Below are 16,896 nucleotides of genomic sequence, written 5' to 3'. Positions count from 1 at the left end.
TAGTATTTTAATTTTTACTTTCTCATTGACTTCAAGTAAAATTATTATTGTTTTCTTATACTTAATAACAAAACACATTTGTCATTGACACAAATAATATTAAAAATATCTTAATGTTCCGGGAGAATTACTATTCTACCCTTATGTGTGTCTTAGCCTAATAGGTTTCCTGTTATGAGATAGATTAGCATCTCCGTAATAGATTAGGACTCCGAATCCTACGGGATTGTGGTTTTGTAAATGCCTATATATAGGCCACCATATCATTCAATAATACACAATTATTTCATCATGCATCACGTTATCACGCACTTTGCCCTAAAACCCTGAACTTTTAGAGCCCTAAATTTTTTTCTCCGCCGGCCACCGTCGATTCCAAGTTCCGGCATCTCCTCGCCGGCGCACCTCCTGCTCGCCGCCGCATCGCTGCCGCCGTATCGCCGCAGCCCCCCCTTCAGCCCCTGCACGCAGCCCCGCAGGTCCTGCACGCAGCCCCGCAGGTCCTGCACGCAGCCCCGCAGGTCCTGCACGCAGCCCCGCAGCCCCTGCACGCAGCCCCGCAGCCCCTGCACGCAGCCCCGCAGCCCCTGCACGCAGCCCCGCAGCACCGCAGGGTCTCCTCCGCATTCGCTCCGCAAAAACATCTTTTTGCCCCGCAAGTCCCCGCATCAAAGCATTCAAAATTGCTCCTCCCGCATATTCACGCAAGAGACGTGAAATTCACAAGCAAGGACTTCGCTCAAGAGAAGCTACTCCCGTATACTACAAACCTTCAAAGGTAAATTTTTCATAAACGTTCCCGCTTTTGAACGTATAGATATATTATATCGGGCGCTATTAGCCTTCTTCTTGTCTTAATTCCGGCCTTTCTTATAACGCCGATGAGACTATAGAGGGATGGGTTTCCCCTCTTGGTCGATGTTTTCTGTGTGACGGTCCTGGGGGAGTCACGATTTTTTTGAAAGGGAAGTTAATCGATTTTCATGTGGTCGCCTGAGTGCACCGCTGTTTTGGGTGCGATCATGAGTATTGCCGCTTGCATCGATTTTTCTTGTGACAATATACGTCACCCATTCTAATTCCTATTATACTTGAATCTAATCGATTCTGTATTCGTTTTGTAGATGTCATCGCCATCTCGACCGGAATTTGGCCTTCTTGATCTAGAAGGAAAGGAATACCACCGCTGGGTTTCCGACATGGAACTCGCTTTCGAGAGCCGAGGGATTGAAGGCATGTTTGCCGACCCTCCTGCTGATTTCCCACCCATGGCTAAGACTCAGACTCTCATCTTCATGAGACGTCACATCCATGCAACTCTCAAGAGGCAATACTTGAACGTAAAAGATCCTAAATAATTATGGGACAAACTACGCTTGCGGTACAACAACGTTCATGATAAGCTTCTTCCTGAATTGACCGTTAGATGGGATAACATCCGTCTATTGGACTATAAGAGAGTGGATGATTTCAATCAGGATATGTTATGCTTGCAATCCGATCTTGGCACCGTTGGTGTCATCAAGACCGACCTAGATCTTCTCAATAAGACATTGGACACGTTTCCAATCAACTATGAGGTTCAAGCTCATACGTACCGCACTCATGTAGAGGAATGGAAGATCCGGTCTTTTGCCGACTTAATGGCACTCTTGGCTAAGAAGGAGAGACATTCTGAGATTCTCCTCAACAACAACAATAGACCTGTTGGCACTAAAAGAATTTCTACGCCACAGTCTAACTATGGGAAAGCTCCTAAGCAAAAGAATCAATCAAGGAACGCTCCATATCAGCACCAAAATAACAACTCTCGTGGTGGGAGGCAACAAGGCCGATCTCGGCCTCGGTCCAATACTTGGACCCGTGATGGTGGCGGCGCCGCACCCTCTGGGGGAGGCCGTCCCCGTCCCAAACTCCAAGGAGGCCGTGCGCCTCCTAATGCCTCCACTTCCGGTAATGGCAAGTCTCCATGCTTCAAATGTGGCTCATTCAAGCACTTTAATCGCGATTGTCGCGCTAGCAAAGAGATGATCAAGGCTTACTCCGCCTACAAGAAGTTTCTACAACCCGAATCGAATCATGTGGATGAGGACCATGAGATCGAGACTCACCATATCTCCATGAAACCCGAGCCCCTTGCTTCTAAGACTAGGCCTCCGGTTGCTACCATGGATACTCCCGACTTTGATTAGTCGTTTTAGCTTCTTTAGCTTTATAATTCAAGTATTGTTATGGCCGACCACCATTGTTATTTTCATTGACTTTGTAATAGTCTTTTGATTTTGGAATTAGAAGTTTATGTGTGATGTATTAAAGATTGGCATTCAATAAAATTTCTCATTTTTTGCTTACAAGACGATCTCTTTGAGAATTTTATTTATCCGACACTTAGCATGATGATCAACGTGTGCAACTCACGTGGTTTTTAAATTGGATGCTTTTTGGGTCACATGGGACCCCAATAGCACTACATTGTGAATTTGGAACTTAAAATTCGGAAAACGAACCTCGGAACGTCGAAAACGACGTCGTTTTGCCTTGGCCGGACCCGGTTACTATTCAGGCGTTTCCGGCACGTTTTGCCGGCGTATTCGCCGTCTTGCGGCTATTTCCCGGCGTTTCCGGCACCGCCACCCGGTTCCTGCCGGCGTCCCCTGTCGGACCTGAAGTTTCGGCCTCCATACCGGCCAGTTCCGACCGCCGCCGGCCGGTTTTCCGGCAATCGGTGTCGCCGGTTTTCCAACGAGTTTTTCGACGATTTGTTCCGTCTTTTCTCGTCATTTTTCCGGCATATTGCAGTAGTCCCTGCTGCCACGTTTCCCCCGTCCAAAATTCACCCGGTTTTGAGTTCTTTTGACATGGTTTTCCGGTTTGTTTTCCGGTTTTCTCCAAGTTCGTTATATGCACTCACTGGTACTCTTTGTGTGCGTTTTCCACACCATTTTTGGATGGTTTATACCACCCTAGTTTACTGTTTGGTATTTCACTGCTTCAATACCATGATTTCCAACACTTTAGTTGAAGAATGTAGTACTATTGCCATGTGATACATTCGATGGGATCGACCTTTGTTTCGATTCCCATTCTTACAATATCCTACGGCGTATTGTATAGAATTGTTCCCGTGTCGCTGACTCTCTTAATTGTCATTTTGTAGATGTCCCGCGGTGAAATCGAATGTCTAGCTGATTGCGGAACCACCCACACTGTCCTACGGCACAGGCAGTTGTTCACGGATCTAGTGTTTTCGACTTCTTCGATGACTACAATGATTGGCTCGAAATCCATCATTCAAGGAAGAGGCACTGCTTCTTTCATGTTGCCTAATGGTACGACTCTTAACGTCGTAGACGCTCTTTATGCGCCGAAGTCTCCCCGCACCTTGCTAAGTTTTAAGGACATACGTGACAATGGTTTTCACCTCGATACTTATGTTGAGAATGGAGAGGAATATCTTTGTGTTACCTCTGAGAAAGCAGGCCATCGCCGCATCTTAGAGAAGATGAAGAGTCTTGGAAATGGTTTGTATCTTACTTCCATTCGGATCTTTGAATCATATGCGGTTGAACGCAACTTTTGTGATTCGGACTCTTATATGCTTTGGCATGCCCGTCTCGGGCACCCTGGACGTGATATGATGATTAGAATTCTTAAGAATTCACATGGTCATCCATTTTTCAAGTCCCGGAAGCGATTGGAGGATCACCTCACCCGTGCTCCGCACGGTGAGGCCGTGCCTACCCATGCACCGCATGGTGTGGCCGAGCATGCCCCACTCGGCAGCTCCACGGCTTTCATGCCGTCGGTGGCGGCATCCCCTCCTTCACAGGAGCTTGTGATGCCTCCCGTGCTTTCAAATGCCTCCATGGCAATTTCTGATGCCCATCGCTCGTTTTGCAAAGCTTGTTCTCTTGCTAAATTTCAAGGAAGTCCTTCTTTTGCTAAGGCTTCAACCGAGAACATTTCATTCTTACAACGTATCCAAGGTGACATTTGTGGACCTATTCAACCAGAATGCGGACCTTTTCGATATTTTATGGTATTGGTTGATGCATCGACGCGTTGGTCACACGTCGCTTTGCTATCCACAAGGAATGCTGCATTTGCTAAGTTATTAGCTGAGATCATCAAACTTCGGGCTCACCACCCCGATTATCCTATCAAATCCATTCGTTTGGATAATGCTGGAGAATTCACCTCCAAAACTTTTGATGATTACTGCATGTCTATTGGGATCGAAGTTGAACATCCCGTTCCTCATGTTCATTCACAGAACGGTCTAGCAGAGGCTACCATCAAGCGTATTCAGCTTGTTGCTCGGGCAATGGTTATGGGTACTAACCTGCCGGTCTCTGCGTGGGGATATGCAGTGTTGCATGCAGCGACACTTATTCGTTTCCGACCCGCGGCTAACCAAGCGTTTAGTGCGTACCAGATGGTAACTGGTTACGAACCCAATATTTCACACTTACGCATCTTTGGTTGCGCCGTTTATGTGCCTATTACGCCTCCGCTGCGTACTAAGATGGGTCCTCAGAGACGATTAGGTATCTATGTTGGCTATAATTCCCCAACGATTGTCCGCTACTTAGAACCAACCACCGGAGATCTCTTTACTGCAAGATTTGCAGATTGTCACTTTGATGAGACATGCTTCCCGTCGTTAGGGGGAGATGGGAATGTTATCATTCCAAATGAACGTCAGGAATTGACGTGGTGTGTCCCCACTATGTCTCATTATGATCCCCACACTGCTCAAAGCGAGTTAGAAGTGCAACGCATTATCGACCTCCAGAAAGTCGCGGATTCGATGCCCGACGGCTTTGTAGATATTGCTAAAGTGACGAGATCAAACATACCCGCTACGAACGTACCGGCACGGTTGGATGTCCCGAAATACGGGCGTGGAAGACAAGCTCCTGGACCTAGCAACGTTGGCACCGCCCCTGACAGTGGGACGGAGGCCGGCGGCGGCACCACCGTACGCCGTGGTGTTGCCGGCGCCCCTTGTGGCGACGATGCCGAGATGGCCCGGCATGGAGCAGCTTCGGCCTCGGCTCCTCAAAGAAAAAGGGGGAGACCGATAAACTCTAGGGATTCAAAACCTAGAAAGAAGCGAATGCCTAAGGCACAGCGCGTCATCAACGATGAATCACCATCGTATGAAGTTGTCTCTGATTACAGCTATGTCCATGAATCAACTCAAGTGTTACCGTGGGACGCTATGGAACCTTGTTTGATGCCAGAGAACAACGAAATCTCAGTGAACTACACAAGTGAGCAGTCGGTCCGAAACCGAGCCACTACATGCATTGATGACGTTTTCGCTTATTCCGTCGCACATGAGATCATATCTGAAGACGACGTTGAACCTCGCTCTGTAGCTGAATGTGAACGCAGAGCAGATTGGCCGAAGTGGAAGGAAGCAATCCAGGCAGAACTTGACTCATTAGCGAAGCGAGAAGTCTTCGGAAAGGTTGAATTGACTCCAAGAGATGTCAAACCTGTTGGACATAAATGGGTCTTCGTTCGTAAGCGTAATGAGATGAACGAGATCGTGCGATATAAGGCAAGACTCGTGGCGCAAGGATTCTCACAACGACCTGGTATTGACTATGAAGAGACTTATTCTCCTGTTATGGACATCATTACCTTCCGCTACCTTATTAGTCTGGTAGTGTCCGAAAGACTAAACATGCAGCTTATGGATGTGGTCACAGCTTATCTCTATGGGGATCTTGACGCAGAGATATACATGAAAGCTCCAGAGGGACTACCTTTACCTCCATCAAGTGCCTCCAGACCACGGAGTGCTCATGCAGTCAGATTACGTCGTTCATTGTACGGGTTAAAGCAATCCAGAAGAATGTGGTACAATCGGTTGCATCAATACTTGGTGAGGAGGGGTTACAAGAATGATGAACTATGCCCATGTGTGTTCATACGAAAGACAAATTCCGGATTCGTCATCGTTGCGGTCTACGTTGATGACATGAACATAATCGGTACTCTTGATGAGATTGAAGAGACCGTGTCTTATTTGAAGTCGGAATTTGAGATGAAAGACCTAGGGAGGACGAAATTATGTCTCGGCCTTGAGCTTGTGCATAGGGCCGACGGCATCTTAGTGCATCAGTCAAATTACACGCAGAAGATGCTTCGACGTTTCAATATGGATCTATGCAGTCCATTGTCTACTCCCATGGTCGTCCGAAGTCTAGATATCAAGAAGGATCCCTTCCGTCCTAAAGAGGATGATGAAGAAGTTCTTGGTCTTGAAGTTCCATACCTTAGTGCGATTGGGGCACTATTGTGTCTTGCTCAATGCACTAGACCGGACATATCTTTCGCAGTGAACTTATTAGCTAGATTTAGCTCCGCGCCTACGCTACGTCATTGGAATGGAATCAAGCATTTGTTTCGATACTTGAAATGTTCCCTTGACATGGGATTGTTCTACCCCTATTGCAGAGAGAACACCGCCACGGTATCTCCCCACACCACCGCCGTCGCCGACCCCGGCCTTGCCGCTGTACGCCGCAGCGACGCCTCCGGCCGCCATGGCGTGGAGACCATGCGCGGTGCCGAGAGCAGCAACCGGTCCCGTGCAGCTCTTTCCCCCGATGCAAAGACTCCAAACAACTTGTTAGTTGGTTATGCCGACGCAGGGTACCTCTCTGACCCTCACAAGGCTCGTTCTCAAACTGGTTATGTGTTTACCATTGGGAATACGGCGATATCTTGGAGATCCACAAAGCAAACTCTTGTTGATACTTCTTCGAATCACGCGGAGATCATCGCTCTCCATGAAGCAGTTAAAGAATGTGTTTGGCTACGATCACTTGTTCGCCATATTCGTGATTCTTGTGGATTAGTCTCTACAACTGATCAACCTACGTGCATTTATGAAGATAATGCTGCTTGCATAGAGCAGACAAAGTTAGGTTTCATCAAGGAAGACAACACCAAGCATATTTCGCCTAAGTTCTTCTTCAACGTTCAACAACATAAGTTTTTGAATGTTCAGATCAATCAAGTGAGTTCAGAATCCAATGTTGCGGATTTGTTCAACAAGTCTTTGCCTAAATCTACTTTTGTGAAACATGTGAAGAGCATTGGCATGCGTCGTTTATCGGAACACTAGAGTTTGGTAGACTTCAGGGGGAGTCTACATCACATGTTAAGATCCTTAAGTAGTTGGTGCGTTGTGCTCTTTTTCCCTTCGATCAAGCTTTTGTTTTACCCAAGAGGTTTTTGTTTTGCTTGACAAGGTTTTTACCGAGGCAACGATATGTGCACCATGCAACCTAGGCATGCGACACAAGGGGGAGTGTTCCGGGAGAATTACTATTCTACCCTTATGTGTGTCTTAGCCTAATAGGTTTCCTGTTAGGAGATAGATTAGCATCTCCGTAATAGATTAGGACTCCGAATCCTACGGGATTGTGGTTTTGTAAATGCCTATATATAGGCCACCATATCATTCAATAATACACAATTATTTCATCCTGCATCACTTAACACATTCAACTAAATTACAAAACCAAATAACAAAATATATATTTCATTTCCCTCACATAATATAATATGACCTTCAGCGATTGCACACTCGGCAAACAAAGAGGATAACTGATCGACATCAGTGGTTTCTTGCAACCTACATCTGTATAGCTCACGAGCACGTTGCAAGGACTGAACAACAGCTGCATCCCCACCTCTGGTCCTCGCTGCCATAACAACCTGTTCCAAATACAACATTAGCATGAAATTGAAAGCCACATTTCTCTTCATTCTAAACTTTCCTACAAAGTTACAACACAAATTACGTTGTTTCTCCCAAGCGGCTATCCATACTTGCACATACAATGAGATACCACAGTTCACTTCACTAAATCAAAACCTATTAAGTTCAGTTGAAATGCAACATATAACACTACATTTCACTACATCACCAGATTATACTAAAGAGAGGTTTGGTTATGAATTTATACTGTAAATAATTAATGAGACTTCAGTTGTATTGTCCTTACCAATTTCCCCTTCAAATGGACTCCATTTTCCAGCAGTCTACCTAACACACCCTTTTTCTCCAAATAAAGACTACGACACCAATTTCTTCAACGCATTCAGACATAATTCATATCACTCTCTATTAAAGACGGAAGACAAAACAACTAAGGATGGATGGTTACACAATCATAAGGACTGAGACATGAAACTAAATTTCTAATGTGAAAATAATAGTTCTTTTAGCTACCACATGAATCCTATAAGTGATCACTATAACCATACAAGACGACGAGAAATTCTATGGTGCAGCGCTGCATACCATACATACTTTTAATCCACCATTCATACACCTCACGGACTCCACGTGTATTTTAAGACATCCTCTATTTACCGTCCGATTCGGTATGTATGGTATGCAGCGCTGCACAATAGACAAATCCATACAAGACAAGTTAGCAAAGTAGTTTTGAATTTTGACACTTCAGAAAAAAGACAGAACACTAGTTGTTGGGCACTTGCAGTGTCCCTTTTGATTAGCTTGCATGAGTAATGCCGTAATTGCCGTTGGTTGTCGTTGACATGGAATTGGAATAAGTACGAAATAGTAGAAGCTGCCAAGCTGGCCGCAAATTTTGGCAATGCCTTTCCCACAAGGGAGATGCCTATAAAATATAAATACTATAAATGGCAGCATCGTTGATATCTCTAAGCCCAACCACTCACTTAGGGATGCCTTTTTGTTCTTGAGAATTCGGGTCAACAAAAACTGATATAGACTCATGTCAAATTCTTCAAATGGAGAAGATGACTTGAGGTTAAGAATTACTGAATTAGGGTTATCATTCCCACTTCAGTAATTACTCAATATACTTCCAAGAAACAAATAGACGATTTAGAGTTTTGATGCATGGAAGTGATGGAACTAAGATACTCCCATATTTTTTGCAAAGAAGATACTCCCATATTAATTCTAAGACTATAGTTACATGATATGAACCATAGTTAGACCTTTTTCAATGCAACAATTAAACTTGGGAATTGGGATCATGTACAGTACAGATTGAGGATGAAGTTTTTTCTTCTCTTCTCGGGCATTCCCACAAACAGCTTTCTCCAAGTAGGATCACCTCGGAAGAGCTTCAAGGCTTTTGAGTAACTGTCATCATCAATTTCGTCCATCTTGTTCAAAATTCCAAAACACTGCATCAAGTATTCTTCATCGCTAACCTCCTTTGAAACCGACTGAACCTCATCATTCGCACGCAGAGGTACAGAATCAGCAAATCTTTGCTCATGTGCTGTTTTATGTCTCTTCTTTGAACTGTCCCCATGGACACGGGTAAAGGATGAGGAGACTTTCCTCTTTCCACTACTTTTCTCAGTATTGGTGGATGCACTTTGATTTCCATGCTCTGCAACATTATCAACCTCAACTTCTAGGATTTTTCCAACAATATTATCAAGATCATCCTCATCATTAACATCAACATGATCATTATAATCAACATAATCATCATCAACATTATAATCCACATCATTCTCATCATCACCATCATCATCAATTTCATTTTCATCAATATCATCCTCAGCATCAACATACTCAAAATCCCTTTTTGCTGATTCTGCTGGCGTCTACACATCAACACAAGAAAAATCTTAAAATCGTGAATAATCATACCATGAATAAGTGAATAACGGAACCACTGTTTACAGAATATGGACCACTAAATTTCTAAGCTTTGTGCTATATAGGTGTCTGTCCTTATGCCTAACATATGAGTAGTTTTGATCAATGGAAGCTTTAATATTAGTGTGGGTGATCGCATTTATGTATATTTATATACGTACAGAGTCCCATAATCTGTTTTAATGCCTTCATCCCCACATACACGAAATACATTTCAATCAGCAGAATCCTACATCTTTTAGGTTTCCATTTTTTTTGGTTGTGAATGGTCAACTGAAAAACAATGCAGCATCTACATGGCTTTGCAATGTGCAAATCATATCAACTGATAACGGAAAATAAATTGATTACCATCACATCGGTGCAAATGAATTCACCTATTAACAAACAATCTACAATGATGCAGATAGCTTTCAAAATGATATTTTAGCCTCATATTATTTGTATGTTTTACTTGTGCAGCAACTGATCATGACATCATATGCAGAAATCAGAATGCATCCAAGCTACTTGACCACCAGCACCTGTTGACTAAGTACAAATGCATTCGTCCATAAATCCATAATGTAGAGAGTAGAAACATCATTGCTCTGCTACCAGTTTTTTCTAAAACATGAGAGAGAACTTTAAACCATACACTAACTTATTGCGTTCTCTTATATTACCTATGCCATAATATTATGCTATCTTAGTCAGAACATAATGACAATATCATTCACAATTGCATCCCACATGAGAAAACAAGGTAGATGTTTAAGTGAAGCTACTAAGTTCTCAAACTGTTGACCAAATAGGGAAAGAAATACTGCACAACACACCGACAACAAACAAGATTACTTATATCACCTCTTTAGCCGCCGCTTTATGTTTCGGGTACAATGGTGAACTCCCAAGATGATCATATTCTTGCTTATTCCGGTTAGCAGAGTTTATTTTGCAACGTTTCTGTTTGGAAAAAAAAAAACACCACATGTGTAATTAGATTGCATTAATAATCAATGAGAAACTGTTCAGAGGAGTAATGTATTTAACTAATATACCTGATAGTCCTCATCAGTAAATAATTCATCACACAGCCATTCCCATTCAGCCATTTGTCTATTATGAAACAGCTTTATGGGAGGGTGAGCCCGTGCATATTCAGGGTCATAAGCATGTTTCTTGTAATGGGTGTTCAGCCTGCTCCTCCATTGTGTGTAGGACTTGGACATATGAGCGTCAACAAATTTCTTTACAACCGGGTCCGTATAATCAAAATCAAACTTGATCTAGCATCAAAAGAAGTAGTGACTCAGATTATTAGACAAATAAAATAATGTAGCAGTGATTTATTTAACTCACCGCCAACGCCTTGGTGATTTTTTCCTTATCCACAGCAGTGGCTTCTTTCCAGCGCTTGACCATAAGTGGAGCATTCTGGCGCGTTTGTATCCCAATCTCTGATCGAAACTTAACATTGGCTCGAACAGTCTGAGGGAGCTTGTGCTCACTATTCGGCCGGATTGGAATCTTCTGCTTGCAAGCATTTATCAGAGCTTGAGTTCCCAACCCCTGTGTAATGCCACGGGTTTTCCTTGCCTGTTCGTAAGAAACATTTTGAGCTGCTTCACCTACAAGAAACAAAGTAAAGGAAGCCAGTTTATATATCTAAGAGCCATTAAACGTCCCTATAGCGGAATTATGAAGATAAGACATTTTTTTGTGTTGTGGGGGGGCTAGTTTGTAGGTCTCATATTAACAAATTGAATTAACCACTAAAAAATTAGTCTATTATAACTACTAGAAATAAGGAACTTCATACAATGAATTGCAACCACCAGGCCACTAAATAAACAATTTTATTCATAGCAAGGGTTCATGAAGCAGTTGAGTGTCTAAAATTTATCATGTATATAGAGGAAAGGCAACAAGCTATGTAACCAGAGAGAAGACCATTTTTTTTTCTTCTTCTTTGCCAAGAGAACAAAAATTAGTAGTCAAAAACAATTGACACTGTAACTACTAAAGTTGAAGAGACAATTATGAGCATTAAGATTTAAAAACTATATTCCAAGATATAAAATGAACAAAAATAAGCAACATACCAAAAACTTCTATTTGCATCCTAGTTGGGGTGGCAAATGCATGTTCCGACTGTGCTTGTGATTGTTGCCGTGTTTGTGGGCGAGGCTGGCTTGCCTCTATTGACTTTCTTTTGCCCACTGTTGTTGATTGCAACATCATGAGCTTTAGCACTTCACAAATAGGTTCAGGGGTGCTCATTCACAATAGGTTCAGGGGTGCTCATAACTTACATAGGATGATAAAGGGATATAAACCAAGTAAACTGTGAAGTGCAACTATGTTATGACAGTTGCATCGAAAAAAAAAACTATATTATGACAGAAATGTATACAAGGAGTTATTCAGAACTGGAAAATCAAAGCTATATATAATAACACTATGGATACAGTGACATTGACTGAACTCTTTTTCTCCCTATCTCGATTACCACTACACCCAGGTTGATATCACACAAACTTCACTCAAAGAATCAAACCAACTCATATTTTTTATATTTGTGTCACACTAAATATAACAAATCAGAAATGCCAAATGCTTCACTGACCAAAATCTTCAAAATGAATCAGACTTGGTTAATCTTTGAGAAATTACTAACAATTCTTCATTTTATGAAACATAAGCAATCTGCTCTAAGAAAAGGAAGCATTATCACCAGAAGTAAAACACAAAGAGTTACATTCAGAACAGGACCAGAAGAATTGACATGGCAGCAAACCCAAGTAAAAATTAAACAGTTAGAAAACACAAAAACTGAAAACCCAACTAAAATTAACAATAAAGTTCAAAAATTTCTCAGAGGAAACAAAGAAAGATTGAAACTTTAAAGCTTTACCTACTGAGAAAGAGAAGCACGATGACTGAGGCTGGTGGGATGAGGTCAGAGGTGTTGCAGGGAATAGGAGACGAAATATAGGCGACGGAAATTGAATCGGAGAGAGATCGGAGATGGCTTCTCCGGGAGAAAGAAAGCAACGGAGAGAAAACAAGATTTGTGTGCTTTGGGGAGCAAGAGACGACTCTGGGGGCCCAACTCGTCTCCAATTCTATTTGTGACCTAAATTTAACACAACGACGTCGTTTTAGTGTCTTTCGCATAATATATTAATGGTAAAATTGCCCCTCAAATGCATAACATGTGATTTAAAATTGGATGGAGAACATTAAATTCAACGGATATGGTGCAAATCGGCAATTTTTACCAAGTTTAGGAGATAAATTGATTCAAATACAAGTTCAGTATGCAAATTGACAATTATGACCAAATTTGAGGTGCAAATCGGCTTTTTTGCCTATATTAATGTTACTTAGGTATTTCCCGCTTCTTAGCGCCAAAAAACTTCGTCTCTTATTCCACATAGCACAACTAATAAAGAAAAAAAATGTGTATCGAATTCGCTAGATTGGAGACAAGTGAACTCTTTTAGCCCAGAAAGGGCTAGCACTGCGTTTAGGGATGTGAAACAATCTCTAGGACTATGAGCAAAGAAGAATGAGGGTTTTTGTAATTGAGTTTCCTCGAATATGAGACAGTATTGGCTTGTCTTCTATGATTGGATTTCAATTGAGTATTTTTGTTGTTACTCTTGTAATCAGATCAGTTTATTTTTGTTGTTAATCTTGTAATCAGATCAGTTCCAGTTTGATGTTGGTTGAACTTCATGAACTATATAACTCAAAAACGTACACTAATAGGGTTTTCTAAATCGGTTTAAATCATGATTCAGGACATGACCATGACGGGTTTAGATTGGATAGTGTAACAAAAATAAATAGTTTCTCGTCTTTCATTAGAGCTTGACGATAAAAAAGACTCATCTTATCTACACGCATTACCTACTCCAAGTGGCATCACCATGCAAAAGCTTTAGATCCAGTTCCATTTTGCTTCTTCATTCCATGTTTGAATGTTTTGAACCGCAAACTACCATTTTCATTGTTGTACCTTCACGAAATGTTTCACGACCGATGCCTCAAAGCACAGAAATCAACTGCAAGAGAGGTAACAAGGCATGCATGACTGTTCAAATTGTTTTCAAGATATATATTATTATTTATTAGCACACAGTGATTTGATCTCAGAAAATCAAAAGTAAATATTTCTGAGTTGCAACTTGCAGGAGTTGGGGCAGGAATATAAAACATATTCAAATTAGGGTTCATAACACGATTATCTGGTTCTTGTTCTGATGTTAAAGAAAAGGAAGTTATCCAGTTACCATGCATGATCCTTGAGCACCTCCAGTAGGAGTAGGGCTTCGAGACTGTTATACCTTCTTCAGTGATGTTAGCCATCTGCAACTTGTTTACAGCAGACCTATCATGAATTCACGATACAATAGGACACTCATGAATTTCTCCAGAGACGTGCCGGTCATGAAAGGGCTCAGTGTTCTCTGAGACAGAATCTTCTGGGGAGCAAAGTAGGCTGAATTTCCGCCTGGTTCAATTCCATTGAGTACAATTATTTGTCACTGCTGAGAGTATAATTTATTGATGTTCCACACTATATATTATCAATTTTGATTTCTTTCAAAAAAACCCCACAAAGAAATAACAACAGTTCTAGTTCTAGTTCTTGTTCCTTGTGTTCAAGCAGAATGTCTAGTAATTCCCAAAAGTAAGGCACTCCAAATTTCCAATACTGCATGACTGATAGTGACCAAAGACTGGCCTTGGTTGTACTGGTCATTGCCCTCCCCTCTTTGGTTTAATATACTCAGTTATGTGCCAGAAAAAATAACAAGGAACTACACTTCCAAATAACCAAGCTGTGCAAGCATAAGTAATGAACAAGAAGAGCAGTCTAATATAAAGAAAAAGTTGAGCAAGGACCTTGGTCGTGACAGCCATAAGGTTACACAGCTACAAGAGCGTGCTTCTCGGTACATCTGGCGCTAGCTTGAAACACTAACATTGAGGCTGATCTCAGGCAAAGTAACTCTGTTCCACTGATAGTGACAGAAAAATGTTCAAGAAAAGCTCCAGCCGATCACTCTTCAACTATTGGCTGGTACAGAGAATACATTGCCAGATTGAAAACATGAGTATCAAAACAAAGAAGTAATGTAAACATAATAAGAAAACCCTTTTGTAATATTTGCACTGCATAAAGAACTCTGCCTGTCGAACAAAATCAACAAATGATATTTCACTACGATAATATACAACATCACTTTTAAAGTTTTAAATGTCACACCAAATGAACCTACCTCTCATTAACATGAAGCAAGAATTAAATTGAGCATGCAGAACATTGTTTTTGATAAACAAACCATGCAATACACACGTACACAAAAGAGAGAGCATTTCTAGATAGAAAAGGCCAGTATGAAGAATCATTTTGCTATTATAACTTGTATACAAAGCTCAAATCAGAACTTACTTTGAATAAGTGTACTCCTTCGACGCACTCCTTGGGTTTGTTTACTATGGATTTTCATGGCTAAAATCTGTATCTAGGCTTAATCAGATTATCCAAATCAAAACACAAAAATGCTGGAAAAATATTAAGGTACTCCTTCGACGAATTCATCTCACCACAAAGAAATTTTACTTTCTCCTCAAGATACTCTGGGTTCTGATTCAGGATATGTGGCCCTTTGGTTATAATCAAACAAACCTGTGAGAATTTAAGCCCCGTAATAAGAAGGATACCGAATCGCTTTTGTAACTCATCACTCCTGCCACGTATGCATGACAAGACCTTCAGAGTCAAAGGATTCTCCCCAAACCCAATGCTATGCATAAAATTCAATTTCTTCATTTCATGAACATGAGCTTTACAAGATAGGAACTGCTCCAATCCGCAACTAAATTCTTTCTTCATGTGATCTTCATCAGTATCATTGAGTACATAACTACCAATTCATATTCATTCTTAATCCTAGTAAAGAACCACTCATGAAGATCCATAGCCCTCATCAAATGAGGTAGCATTAACCATTCTATTTCTCCCCATCACATTTGGATACTTCCCACTCACTTCCTTCAACTCATTCTCATCCAATCCTAAACGTCTCAACCGTCCCAAAGTCGATACCACCGGGATTTCCAAATCAAGACTCAAAACTTCTATTCTTTCAAGAAGAAATCAACCAACATCCTCCTTCCTAACACCTAATCTACAGAAGTAAACAACTTTCTCAACTAACACCTCTTCCGAGTAACAAAGAAATGCATCTTTCTTCCTACACAACATCTCTCCCAACTTCCAATTTTCGACACCCAAATCATAAAACACCCTCACCATCCTACAAACCTCATACCAAGTATCCACATTTCCCTCCACACAACTCGCAATATCAAACTCCACAAAAACCCTCTTCAAATCACCCAACAACGCCACAACCTCACCACTCAACTCCCCGTCGACACGCAACAGCATCGAAAAAGCCAAGAAATCCCCACAACCGAAAGATTCCCCCAACCAAACTCCTTAAACTCACTAAGCCTACATTTCAACTCCCCACAACTCTGCTCAAAAACACAATGCTCCTCCCTGTACAACTTCCCCAACAAATTCCACGGAAACCCGAAGCCAGTAAGCACACAAGCAGCATTCATAACAGCCTCGTCTTCCGAAAGGAAGAACTTATTGGTGGGCAAGAAATGTGGAAGTAGAGTGTGGTGTATCCCTATGCTTTCAAAGAAAAACTCGAATTCGTTGATGGGGTGGTACCTGAGGAAGTGCTGGAAGCTTCGGGAGAAGTTGGGGCGGGAGTAAGGGATGTGCTTGACGAGATTGGGGAGGGTGAAGAGGGAGTGTTTGCTGATGTGCTTGGCCAAAGTGTAGGGGAGGGACCGAGTGGTGTGGAGGTAGTCGGTGAGGACTAGCTGGGCTTGGCTGAGGGCTTCAGATTTGTACTTGGAGGGGACGTTGGGGAGTCTTGGGAGGGCGGTGGTTGCGGTGGTTTTGGCGGCAGTGGAGAAGTGGTGGGAGAGGAGGGTGGTTTTGGGAGGGTCATGGTTCCCCCTAAAGATTGGGTTTTCACGGCAGTAATTCAGTAAACATAGTGCGCATAAATGGTCAAACATAAGGTAAAATTGAAAAAGAAACTCAGTGAGAAAAAAACAAATTACTACAAAATATATACACGTAGAAAGTATCAAAATCAAACACAGTCAATTTAGTAGAT

General features: G+C 41.9%; 2 protein-coding genes across 2 annotated transcripts; both read right to left on the bottom strand.

The window, feature by feature from the left end:
- Window positions 1-8,924: 8,924 nt before the first annotated feature.
- Window positions 8,925-12,755, bottom strand: LOC126802735 (uncharacterized). The gene is made up of 6 exons (XM_050530418.1): window positions 12,594-12,755; window positions 11,782-11,931; window positions 11,039-11,307; window positions 10,738-10,965; window positions 10,544-10,642; window positions 8,925-9,642 (listed from the first exon to the last, which is right to left on the bottom strand). The coding sequence occupies exons 2-6, from the start codon at window positions 11,918-11,920 to the stop codon at window positions 9,055-9,057; spliced, it is 1,323 nt and encodes a 440-aa protein (XP_050386375.1). The 5' UTR covers window positions 11,921-11,931; window positions 12,594-12,755; the 3' UTR covers window positions 8,925-9,054.
- A 1,342-nt stretch (window positions 12,756-14,097) lies between these two features.
- Window positions 14,098-16,795, bottom strand: LOC126803563 (transcription termination factor MTEF18, mitochondrial). The gene is given in 5 exon segments (XM_050531348.1): window positions 14,098-14,198; window positions 14,594-15,628; window positions 15,631-15,694; window positions 15,696-16,159; window positions 16,162-16,795. Coding segments are annotated over 4 exon segments (1,587 nt in total). The 3' UTR covers window positions 14,098-14,198; window positions 14,594-15,203.
- Between the last annotated feature and the right edge of the window lie 101 nt (window positions 16,796-16,896).

This window comes from Argentina anserina, chromosome 7, assembly GCF_933775445.1.
Source record: "Argentina anserina chromosome 7, drPotAnse1.1, whole genome shotgun sequence".
NCBI classification, from domain to species: domain Eukaryota; kingdom Viridiplantae; phylum Streptophyta; class Magnoliopsida; order Rosales; family Rosaceae; genus Argentina; species Argentina anserina.
The sequence above is the reverse complement of the archived record's forward strand: the minus strand, read 5'-3'. Positions and strand labels throughout refer to the sequence as shown.